The sequence below is a fragment of the Podarcis gaigeae genome, assembly GCF_964106915.1.
Source record: "Podarcis gaigeae genome assembly, chromosome: 3".
Taxonomy (NCBI): domain Eukaryota; kingdom Metazoa; phylum Chordata; class Lepidosauria; order Squamata; family Lacertidae; genus Podarcis; species Podarcis gaigeae.
This window is the reverse complement of record NC_139680.1, coordinates 76293882-76306517: the sequence shown is the minus strand read 5'-3', so window position 1 is coordinate 76306517 and position 12636 is coordinate 76293882. Positions and strand designations below refer to the sequence as shown.

The 12636-nt window shown below is 40.5% G+C and overlaps 1 protein-coding gene across 7 annotated transcripts in view; it reads left to right on the top strand.

Annotated features, from left to right (window-relative positions):
- The first annotated feature begins 39 nt into the window (after nucleotides 1–39).
- ARID4B (AT-rich interaction domain 4B) overlaps nucleotides 40–12636 on the top strand; it is an 81563-nt gene continuing 68966 nt past the window's right edge. For 3 of the 7 annotated variants that reach the window (XM_083732189.1, XM_083732185.1, XM_083732186.1), the window contains exons 1-2: nucleotides 609–629; nucleotides 1490–1552. In XM_083732189.1, coding sequence (XP_083588315.1) covers nucleotides 624–629; nucleotides 1490–1552 — 69 coding nt within the window. In that variant the 5' untranslated portion in view covers nucleotides 609–623. Of the gene's footprint in view, nucleotides 344–608; nucleotides 630–1209; nucleotides 1314–1489; nucleotides 1553–12636 lie in introns of those variants that run through there. The other 4 variants (XM_083732190.1, XM_083732187.1, XM_083732188.1 and 1 more) reach the window with 4 other exon arrangements.

Here is a 12636-nt window from a genome sequence, read left to right as displayed (position 1 = left end):
TGCTGGTTTGAAGCCAATGGCGGAGAGGCAAGGCGGGGAAAGGGCGGGCTTGCCGCTGTCACTCACGCTTCGGGTTTTGGGGGAGGGTAGTGAACAGCTTGGAGAGGAGCCGCTGCTGTCGCCGTCGCCACCGGGGTTCGGACGGGCGGGATTGGCCCCCGGTGTCGCCGGGCGGGAGCCCTCGCCTGCCTTCGGAGCCAGGCCAGCGATTGCTCGGTAGAAGCGTGGTATTCGGCCAGGGGATCAGGTCCAGCGTTGGGAGGAGGCTCCATCCTCCTCGCCCCCCCCTCTCCGCAGGTTAGGGGGGACCAGCGAGCAAGCGGGCGACAGCCGAGGAACAAAGGTAACGTAGCCCCGGGGAAGATCTCCCTGGCCTCGGGTGGCCGGCGGGGTCGCTTCGTGCAGGCGAGAGCCTTTTGCAGGGGCCATGGGGGGAAAGAGAGAAAGGGGGAAAGAGCGCTCCTGGTTTGTTGTTTTTCTCCTTGTTGAGGCTGCGGCGGGACTCGCCGATCGCCCCCCTCCCTCCTCTCCCGAATCCGAAATCTTTGGGTCCCTGGGAGAACGGAGCCGGGCAAGCGGGGTGGGAGGATACTGGTCCGGGAGCCGCCTTTGGAGGAGGCGAGATGGAGGCAAGGCGTCCCTTGTTTCTCCTTCGCTGACCGTCGCTTTCCTGGATTCCTCGATCGCTGACCAGCTCTGAGCAGGGGAGCTGCGGCTGTTGCCGAAACTCCTGCCGCGGAGTCAGCATGGGGGGGGGGGGAGGAGAGAGAGAGAGAGGGACATCGAGACAGGTTGCTGGGAGATCTTTTGGGGAGCCGCTTTTCTTTAAACGGCATGGGGAGGAGCCCCCCCCATTCCACTCTTAGCTCCTTGTCCTAGTACAATGGAGAAGCCTCCCCTCCCGCAGGGAAGAGAGAGTGAGAGTGTGTGTGTGTGTCTGCATGGACGAGAAAGCGCCTCTCCGTCCTGGCTGGACACCCCGCAACCTGCCTCTCTCGTCTCCCTTATTCAGCGGCACCCCCTCCCCACTTTTTTGTTTGTGTGTGGGGGGGAGACTGCTAGGGGTGTAGGAGCCGCTCCCAGAGAGCCGAAGGCGAAGGGCTCGTTCCCCCTCAGGCGGTACCCGGAGAGGGGGAGCGGACGTAGAGGAGGAGGGACGGGGACGGAGCAGGGGGGGGGGTTAAGAAGCGGTTGTTGTTGTGGCAAGTTTCTCCTCTGACAGAAATGGCGTCAAAGGCAGCGAGTGAGGGGGAAGCCGAGCCGCCGTGTGTGAGGCTCCGAGAGGAAGCGGGAGCTGGAGCGGCGAGGTCGTGGTTTGTGGCGGTGGAGAAAAGAGGGGCCTGCGTAGAGGGAATAGGAGAGGCAGGGGTGAGGGAGGGGGGAGTATTTGTGTGTGTGGGGGGGGGGAGAAGCTCGTGCAGAAATGCTTCCCTCGCGGACCGCGGAAAAGGGGTGGTGCGGTGGCTTAGTGCTTTGTTTTAAATTTCAGGTCCAGCCTCGGCAGCTCAACCTCTTTCGGGTTTTTCTACTGCAGCCTGAGTTCATCATGAAGGTAAAAGCACTAATGGGGAGGGCGGGGGGTGAGGAACCGGCGGAGGGTTATGTCTGCCTCGGTACGAGGACTGGAGCCGATTCCAGACCTCGACTGCAGGCTGTTTTCTGCCCTCCGGCTAATGTGTGTTGGTTCGGTTTTGGTAAACCCTCCGTGAACTGTGCTGAGAGCATAATATAAATCTGCTATGCTGGAGTTTTTCTGCAACACCCTTTCCGTGGGGATTGAGGACATGTCTGCCTGGGCCAGCCCTTGGTAGTTTGGTGGAGGAATAGGGGGCATTTGCTCTCCATCGGAAAGTATGAAGTGGCGCGGGAAGGTCCACTAAGCAGTTGTATTTAATCAGTTGGGGTTAAACAATAGATTCAGTTTACTTTTATCGTACGAGCCCCGTTGAATTGATATTTGTGGGCTGCTTGAAGGGGTATGTTTGGGAGGGAATAGCTGCAGCAAAAAAAATTGCTGCAAGATGCAGAAAGAAATTTAAAACAGCCTTTCACTGTTGGATGCAGTAAGTGTTTGCATGACATGTGCCCCTTAACTGAAAGGCGCTGACAGCTGGTGGTCAGTGTCTTAAAGAGAATGTGATGGAAAAAATATTAATAAAGCGTTCCTTATTTTTAAATCTGTACTGTCCACGAACACAGAACCTGGTGTAGCATATTATCTAAACATCCAGAACAAGCCCCTTATCAAAGGCCAAATCTGGCTTTCAAGGCTTTACAAACCTGTTAGAGGCACTTACTGAATAACTGAAAATGGAATATTGCACAGTACTTGAATAATAAGTACTACCTACCATATTTGTTATTAAATATTGTAAGCTACTTCCTCTGTTGAATAAGGCCTTTCTTGAGGGTTGTGGAAAGCTACATCAGCAGTGCCAGAAACACTAACTTAAAATTAAATGCTTCATACAATTTAAATTGGAAATAAGCTCCATGGCTGTCTTCTCTTGATAAAATAGTTGTTTTTCAGAGAATTGGTGAGTTGATTCCAAATCTGTTTTTTTACATGAAGATTTCTTTTGATAATGAAAGTGAAAGAATAGTTTTTTTCATCTAAAGACTATTTGTTTTAAAAATATGCAGCACTCATTCTTCTTTATATAGGCAAGTCTTATGTCAGATGAAAGATTCATGATCAGATATTGTGATTATAGCAAGCCATGGAGTTCTGAAGTATGGAACTATGTAGTTCACATGTTGTTGAAAATGTAAGAAATGTAGTGCAGTCTTCACTCTGTAACAACTTAAAATCCTGTCGGTGTTAAATATAAACACTTTCGAAAGTGCTGAGTGCTTTTTTCAGTTTCTTAGGATATGTGTGTAAAATGAAAGTTACAGTGTATTTCATACTTCAGAATGGATATAGTCAGGCATTTAGCATTTTAGTACCATAACATTATAGTTTTGGTCATATCAATCTTGGCACAGCCTGATTCTGTACATGCTTACTCTCTCTGTATTGGCCAATGCTTTTAGCATCTAAAAACTTGTCTGGAATATATATGTTTACTCACTGTGTTTCACTGTGTTCAGCAGAGCTTAATCCCAAATAAATGTTCATAGGATTGGTTTGAAAGAGTTGAAATAAAATAGATCACTCTGTTATAAAGAGGTTCAGATGTTATTAAAAAAAATCATGACCGAAACCTACTTTTTGGAAAATGCCCACTTTGCTTCCTCCCTGATTCTCATATGAGTTTCTTAAGAGGTTGAAGTAACTTTTGCCCTTTTGTGAAAGTATAGTTTGGCTAAAACAAAAAGCTGCAAACTTTTGCCACTCCATCGAGAGGACTAGCTGCCGTATGGCTTTGGTCGCTGACAGCTGTAGTATAAGAGAGAGAATAGTTTGTTCATTCAGTATGCTGTGGCAGCATTGAATTCTGCATATCCTGCTTCAGACCTCATTCTGTTGCATGTCAGAGCTTTGATTAATAGTTGTGATACATGTGCACAGAAGGAAAAATAAAGAGCTGGCTAGTCAGGAGCTCACCCCGTAGCATGTTTAGCGCTGTGACTCACCTCCTTTTTGCCCTGTACTGTGGAAGAAGTTGCCAGGCTCTGTGGTATATACCGGTACCCTCTAGTACCTTTTCTTCTGTTTCACTGTGTCACAATTTAACTGTCTGCCTTTTTGCAAATGGCTAGCATATTGTTTAAAATTTCAGCTCTAAACTTTTAGAAAAGAACTCATTGTTTCCCTTTATATCATGTTTAAAGAATGTTTTATAGTATACCTTTACTACTGTAAGGGTAACACTAACTAGAATAATAGGTCAGTAAGCAAGGGTGGTTGTTTTTCTGCTTCTGTTAATTCAATGTTTTACTAGAATGAATGTGATCTGTAAAGTGATGTTGAAGGTAGTACTTCAGTGGATAAAAGTAAGCAGTGAAATTTTTATTTGTGTGATAGAGCTCTACAGAGGTACTTCTGAGGAACTGAAATTATTTTTAGAACAAATGCCACAAGCTCTGACTGATGGGGCTACTGGCTGTTCCTTCAAGTGAAGGAGGCAGTGTTGTCTTTTTTGGTTCATGTTCAAGGGTATCAGTCTGGAAACTCCCATTTCTGTTCCCAGCTTGCTGTTTTGCTATTGCTTGAAGTTGCACAAGTGCTGCAGCCCTTATTGGCAACTTGATGATAAATATAATTTGAGTTGAACACGCTTGAATCTAGGCATCATAAAGTAGGTAAAAATATAGTTTCACATTCCTGCTTATGGCTTAGTAAGTTGCCTTTTTTATTAAGATTTATTGATACTCCCTTGGAGCATCTGTATGAATTCCAAGACAATTAGTCCCTTTGTGTGAATGAATGCATGGTATCAAAACTCATATATTATAGGTTTGTGATCAACTGAAAATCCTGAAACAGTGGATGTGCAAATATGTGTTAAATATATCTTACCCCATTTTAATCACATAGTGCTCTTAATAACTACATATTGATTAGCACAGTATGCCAGTGGACAGCATGAAAAACTGTAGTAATTTATTTGTTATGGGAATTATTATATATTTCCTTTGGCCTTCACAGTATGTATGATGGGAATTATTACACATTTCCCTCGACTTCACATATAGCCACTCATGCTAAATTATAAGTGTGCTTCAATAGAACAACTCTTATTGATGAATATATTAACTATCTAATATCAGAGGCAGTGCTTGCAACATATATTCCACTATAGGAGGCATTTGATAGAAGCAGCAGTCTTCAGTCTTTGAGTCAAATTTTTATAAGGTTTGGTTCAGTATATGCAGCTTTCCAGTATAAAAACTAATATAGTATAAATGGATTGTTGGGTTTCTGATTCCTCCAGAAATGTCTATTGATAGCCACTTGTGCCCCATCTTCTTTTAGAAAAGGTTAGGAAATTTCATATGTCTGGCATGTGGAAGAGGATGTGTGGCGATGGGAACATTTTTTCATATCTGGTGGCAGTGTATATTCATTCAGACATTCTGGGTTGCAGTCATCATAGAGACAGATAAAGCCACCAATCAGATAATTAATCTAGATCCATATATAGACAATCAGTCTGTAAATTTTAAAAATAAAATAAAAATTGGTTACTAACATGGAACATGGATGTGATGTGCTACTGACATATGAGTCAGCTGTATCAGGAAGCTTTTAATGTGTGATCTTTTGTTGTGTTCTCGTATATTCTGTTCAGAGTAGCTGGGGCAACCCAGTCAGATGGGCAGGGTACAATATTTTTTTTTTGTAGGAGTAGTAGTAGAAAACAACTTTGGATAATCTGCAAATCTGATGGATAGCACAGTGAATGAATTGATGAATGCTTTATGCTCTTGATCCCATTGTTATTGCTGCTTTCTTTTTTATATCTGAAAGACACATAATAGACACATAAAAATAAAACATAAAGTACTAAGGACAAATGGACATGTGCTGTTGCTCTTGTCTTAAAATTTAGTCATTAAAGGTGTATACACTGGCTATGTGGCACAGGTTGTGTGAAATATCTTTAATCCTGCTTGGGAAGAGTGTATGCTAACATTTATTTAGTTTATATATACACTCCTTCTCTTTACCAACTCCCTGCTCAATTATTTTTTATTATTATAAAAAATGACCTCTGCCACCATGCAAATCACTGATGTAATGAATAAGAGAGGCTGTAATTGTTTTCAGTGCTGTCTTTTTGTAATATAATACTATGAAGGAATATCAGCCATTTGTGGTGGTGTTTCTACACAAACAGCCTGAAGACAAATACTGTAGTACTATCATGCATTGGTTGAGAGCTCAATTGTTCTTGCAGACAATGTGCTGTAACCTAGTTAAGAATGTAGTAATGTTTTACTTTTCTTGCCAACTGTGTAGAAGCAAACACAGGATTAGAATAGGAATGCTTTTAAGAGTACATCCACTACAAGTAAGTTAAAGCAGGAAGGAAGGAAATACTTATGGGATGTTTATCTCTAGAACTGCTTGTTAGGGTATGTAAACAAGCATTTCTTTAAAGAAATGCTACTTTCATAACCTATCTAACCTGCCATTGCCCTATTTTTTTCTCTCCACCCCCTTCCATCTTCTTACATAACTCTAATGCAATAACAGAAACAAAATACTTACACAAAGCTATTGTGTGCTATTTTATAAGGTCTGTTGCTTTGCAAAGAATAATCCAAGAGATCTGCTTTAATTGCAAAACACTGTGATGAAGAAATGTTTGAAATAATTTTGTTTAGTTTGTTTGCTACTAGGAGTTCACAAATCTGTTTGTGGTTGCCACCACCACATGCTTTCTTGAGACCAGTGGCAATTGCAGAGAACTCATAGAAGTGAAAGTTGTTTGCCCTTGCAGTAGACTTCAGTGGATGGTACGAACAGTATCTTGACTGCTGTTACCTTATACAGTGATCCAGTGGAATGCGAGAGAAACTACTCCTTTCCTTCCTCCTTTGTGGAGAAAGGGAGGTGAGCTTCTCTTCTTTATGCTGGGATTATTTAGGAGAGGTCATTAGCAGCATAGCTTCCAGAAAGATCCCAAGTCCCCCAGGTTATCTATACAGTAGACAAATACTCTTTTCCTCCATGCTGACTTTGGGTGAGAAAATTGCTGGAAGTGCAGATTTCTGTACTAGAGAGGCAGACAAGACAATGTCTGGAACCTTGTTGAGCTATGTACATTAGGAAAGGGATCCCCAGTTAGAATTATTCCGCCTTAAATGGTCAAAAAATAGTGGCTGGCCCAAGGTCACCTAGTAAGCTTCATGACTGAGTGGGGATTTGAACCCTGAATTCCCATGTCCTAGTCCAACACACTGTACCACACTATACCACTCTGGCTTCCTAGAGTACTTCTGCTGTGGGGCAGCTATATAAATTAAGCAGGTAAATAAATAAGGGGAAAGCAAAATATCACTTAGAGATGGATATGAAATATTTTCTTGGAAGCTTGATTTTGTTTTATTCTGGATTGTTTTATTTGATGTTTTAATGTGTTGGAACCTGCTTTGAGATTTTTTTCCCTTTAAAACATAGAGTGGTGTAGAAATGAATAACAACAACAACAACATAAATTTCATTGCAAAAAAAAAGGTGCCTGGACAAATGTTGTAGCACCATAACCTAGGTTTAAGGTGTGCCATTTGGAGATTAGCTTATATAGTCATACCTTGGGTTAAAGTTGCTTCAGGTTAAATCTTTTCAAGTTGTGTCCCGCGGCAAACCAGAAGTAACGGAACGGGTTACTTTCAGGTTTCGCTGCTTGCGCAGACGCTCAGAATGAATTCACACACATGCACAGATGCGGCGAATCGCGACACGCAGACGTGGGTTGCGTTCTGCTCATGATGCAAACGGGGCTCCAGAACGGATCCCGTTCGTATCCAGAGGTACCACTGTATATCTGACTTTCTAACACTGCAGGTGGCTGCAGAGGGGAGGAAGAATTGGTGAAAATTGCATCCCTGCCCTGTTCCTCTTGTGTGAGTGGAACTCCCATGAGGGCAATTCTGGAGTCAACTGAGTTAGTTTAGTTTATAGGAAAGTGAGTCATTAAACTTCTTTTAAAATTCCAAATTGTTAAAGGGTTGAGTAGAGAAGTTGTTACCGTATTTCTGATTTTTTATTCTACAGAAGAAACTAACAAGAAATAGACAAATACCTGGAAGAAAATGTGGGGTTTATCCCAGTTAAATAAGAGACATTGTTTTGATGTTGTGTGGGTTTATATATATATATAGAGAGAGAGAGAGAGAGAGAGAGAGAGAGAGATGTAATAAAATAAAATAGAGATGGGGAAACTGCAGTCCTTCAGGAAGTGTTGGACCCCAGCTCTCATCATTTCTATCTTCTGGTCAGAAGGGGAAAATGTCTTAGTAATGTTTGGAACTTAGCAAGAGAATCCAGAGTGACAGATGTAGCAGGTATCTTGTCTGTGAATTTAAACAAAATGATAGATTGTCATAAAATACAAAACCAGGAAAATGTTTTTGTGCCTTATTTTCCCTTTATATTTGGACAATGATATGCTAACACTTTCTTCTTGGATTTGAATATGGATGCAGTTATTTTGCATATTCATGGTTCCTTGAAACATATTTTGTCCCAGCATAGTTCAGACTAGGGCTTCCATTGGGATACCACAAATAATACTTGTATAGTGTGAGACTACTTTGTTTGAAAAAATACATGTGTAATGCAGCCTGTGCAATGTTAGCAGTTTACTAGCACTGCCTTGTTACATGCTGAAGCATGTAAGGATTTTGCAGAACAAATCTGACAAACTTTAATTTAGATGCAGATATTTCAAATTCATGCACCATATAACTGCTTCCTATGAACCCAGATAGTGTGTAGAATTACCAGGTCATAACTTTTAAAGAAAAGGCTGGTGCCATGCTGTTTTTATTGTAATTATCTGTACGTTTTAAAATAGATCATATAGATAGTTTCAATTTTATTAATGTTTATTTTTTAAAATTAATGCTTTTCCCTAGGTTTTTAGCTATTTTTATCCTGTCTGTAAGCCGCCTTGAGTCCATGTTTCCTGCCTTTTCCCCTGACATGGACTCAGGGTGGCTTACACATAAGATAAAAATAACTAAAAACCTTGGGGGAAAGCAATCATTTAAATAACCACCTGTAATAACAACAACCTGGAGAAATTCCTTTTCAGAGGCCCATAAATTACCTTACTACATTGAACATTCCTCTCCCCTCTGGCAACCTCTCAAACTTGTAGCTGGGGAGGCGGGCGAGAGATTAGCTCTGCAGCTACACAGTACTTCAGAAGTGCTTCAAGTGGCTCTGAAGCACAGTATGACAAAGATGAGCTACCACTTCCATTCTGAGCTGGAGAGTGGAGTGGTTCCTGACCTATAATGTCCGCAGAGTCTTGTTGGTTTCTAAGGCCAGCATGACCAGTATTCTAGCAGTCTCACTCTGTAAATCATCAGTAACAAACAAAGAACTAATAGGGAGTAATCCATTCAAACCCCACTTCTGGCAGTAAATGTCTTCAATTAATGAAGAAACAAAGGGACACCCCAAGGGTCTCATTCAAAGTTAGTCCCTAACATGTTCACAATTAATTAACAGTTGAGCAGTATAGTTTAGTAAATGGTATACGGTTATTAGTGATAAGTTAGCGTTAGCGTTAAACTTACTGCTATGAAAATATGGCAAATGTTTTCCTAACAATTCACAGGTTTGCAACTCTGGGGATACTGAAAAACGAATAAAATTGCAAGTTGCTGGGTAATATCCGATTGTGAAACTGACATCTACTTTTCCTTCATCTCTTCTACCTGCAACCCACCAAATCTACTTTGAAGAGCTGAAGGACTTTAGAGCAGATTTGGTGGGATGTGGGGGTAGGGAGGTAGGGAAATCCACTTGTGCAACATTAAATATCACCCTCAGAAATATCAACCCTATAGGTTATCTCAGAAGAGGCTTACATGCATGTCTAAGAATTAGTGGGCCTAGAGTTTTGTGTCAGATTTAAAAGGTGCTAAATCTAAGCCCTTATTGCAGAGGAACCATCCTAAGGCTCCTGGTAGTTCCTTTGCAGCCATAGTTTTACCTGCTGCATCAGATGCCAGGCAGGTGGGCAGGGTTGGGGGAAAAACAGCCTCATTGTGGCAGAGGTTCCCCATCTGTTCTGTACTTTGCTTGCAGGTACGATGGGTTCATCCTATAGTTTTCTCTTTTGACGTGTTCAGTATTGTCTCACAAGCTTAAAACCCACTGCTGGCGTTGGTCTTAGGATTTTGCTCTGTAATGGCTTTCTGTAAATTAGATCTTTCTCTATCAGAACATGGACTTGTTTTCCCAGCAGTGAAACATATTACATTATCCTTTGATGGCAATAATAAATAACAGTCACTTTGCTTGTAGGCAAGTAGTGTTCTTAAGTTGTAGTAGTGGTCTCTGGTACGTGTTTCTTCTCTCTGCTGTGGCAACTGCTATCTTTAACCTTTTTCTTGTCACCTTTTATATACTGAATTCTCTCCCTTGGGGCATTTGTAGTCCTTATATTTGCCCCTCTTTTAATAAATTGTTTAGAGTTTCTCTTGAATTTCCCTCTTGATCTATTCTATTCCTTTGATTCTTTTCCCTGCTGTTTAGCTTCTCTTCTTTTTGATTCTGTGTAAAATTACTCAACACGTGCAAGGTTTTATCCCTCCAGTCATGTCCCTCTTTTCTCACGTTCTCTAGATCATGAGCAGGAACCTGTGCATTGAAATCATGTACAGTGCCTAGTTCACTTAAAATGATGAAGAAGCTGTCTAGTGTAAATTATATACTATTGCAATTAGGAGAAGTGGATCTCAATTTTTCTTTGAACGTTTGTTCCTTTCTTCATCGCAAAGATGGAGACCAAAGCCAGCTGCTACAGTGTCTGTCCTTTATGCATTGGCCTGGCTTCTAGATCTAGGCTATACAGTTCCAGAAACAGAAAAGATCTAAGCAGGGTTCACCCATGCTTTTCTTTAAAAGCAATAATGCTAAAACCCTGTCACCAGGGTTGTATTAGACTGATTTGGCATGATAAGTGGCTAGGCCCAAATAAAAAAGTAGAGATACTAATACATGCTTGAAAGTATCATACTTCACATGTGATATGGTCTTAAACATCTGTATGTTAATAAAATAATAGAGTTACCCTGCCCCCCCGAAGAAGAATAACATCGGAAGATTGTTCTTTTTTCTTGAATTTGTATGATTAATTCAGTTAATTTGTAAATAATTGTTCAGATCAGTTTTTTAAAAAGCATGAACTAACCTAGACCCTGTGTTTGTCCTCTGAGTCCCTTTTCAATGTGTCTTCTCTGAGAAAGGAGTAGAGGGTGGGGGAATGAGAACAGGCCTTTTCAGTGGTGGCTCCGCACTTGTACAATGCCCTTATCAATGGAGGCATGCCTGGCACCATCACTATCTATTTTTAGGTGCCAGGCAAAAACATTTCCTATTATCCAGGTTGTTAGCCCTTAGTCTAGAGTGGTTCAGGTATTTATGGCCTCTCTTACTTTGCTTCATTTTAATGAATGTACCAAGTTTTTAAGTTACTTTGGGTTACTTTTGTGAAAAAGCAACTAAAATTCAATCCAATAATGAGAAATAATAATAATACTGATAATATAAAATTAACTGATTTTACCATTCTCAGAGCACCTTATGCACTACTTACTCATTTTCCAGCATTTCTATACCCATTGTCGGTACATCATGGGATTCTTGCTAGCATATTCATATCCCAAATGAATTTAAACACTTGCTGGAGCGTGCACACATAAATAGTGATTGTCTTGTACAAAGAATGTAACAGCTTTTCAGGTTATATAACTTTTCTACAAAGATTTCATGTTTGGTTAACTGTCTTGCATGATTTGCTTTAGCCAGGAAGTGCAGTGTCTGTAGGTATTCAAAAATAACTTACCTTGCAGTTTCCTCTTTAATCTCCACCTAAGATAGTACAGTTTATCAAGATTTTGTATCTACCAGGGCCACTTAGTTCTCATATGATAAACATACATGCACAAGAAGGTAGAATCATATCACATATGAACATCCTGGATTCAAATAACTTTTGTTTTATCTAAGATGCATAGTAATATTTCAGATAAAATATGTTGTAAGGGAAATATACTGCATCTTCTCTGTAGGAAATATTTTATGAAGGTACATTCCTGTTATAACTTCCTGTATTGTGGACCTGGTACTTTAAACCAGAATGTAATGAAACATAAATTGCAAGCATGAGGACCTAATGTTAAATACAGGACACTGTATTTCAATTAAGTTTCAATTAAATAGAATAATTCACAGTTTCTAGGGGTATTTTTCTAACCCTAGAGAAAAATTAATAGCATTATGTTCCATAGTGTTTGGAAGCTAACTTAATACTGTGTTATACTAATTTAAAAACTAGTAGATTATTTTAAAGCATAACTACAATAGTTAGACTTGTATATCCCTAAATTGTTCAAAGCAATGTCTAGTTTCAATTTTTTGTTATTGTAAATGTTTTATGTGACCATATTGTTGGCAGTGCTTATGCTATCTACACAACTTCATATTCTGTCATTTGGTCTGTTAAACTACTGGAGGTCCAATATGTAATATGTAAGTAACAGCCTTGGCACATGCCTTTGCACAGTTTTAATTGTCTGTAATGATTGAAACAGGTTTCCTCTCGCCCATCTTGCACTTGTCATCCAGTTATGTATTTCTTCCACCCCCCCGCCCCTCACATCAGATTATTCCATTCAGATAAACCCTCATACCCGTTAAGTGCCTGTAACAAATTACACTTCAAAAGAAGTGTACAGTTGCACAAATTTAGATACTCCTGTTTCATAAACCAGATAATTTGCTAATCACAAGTAAAAGAATTTTCAAATTCTCCCAGTTATTAACAGGTATACTACATGGCATGTTTAATAGGGAGCTGAAAAAAATACTCTGGGAGAATTTGCAAATATAAAATACACACAAGAAACAAGTATTTACATTGTTTCCAAAATACTCTTATCTAATGAAGAATTTATCCAATCACACTGAAAAGTTCTTGAAACAACTTACAGCTAAAAGCAGCA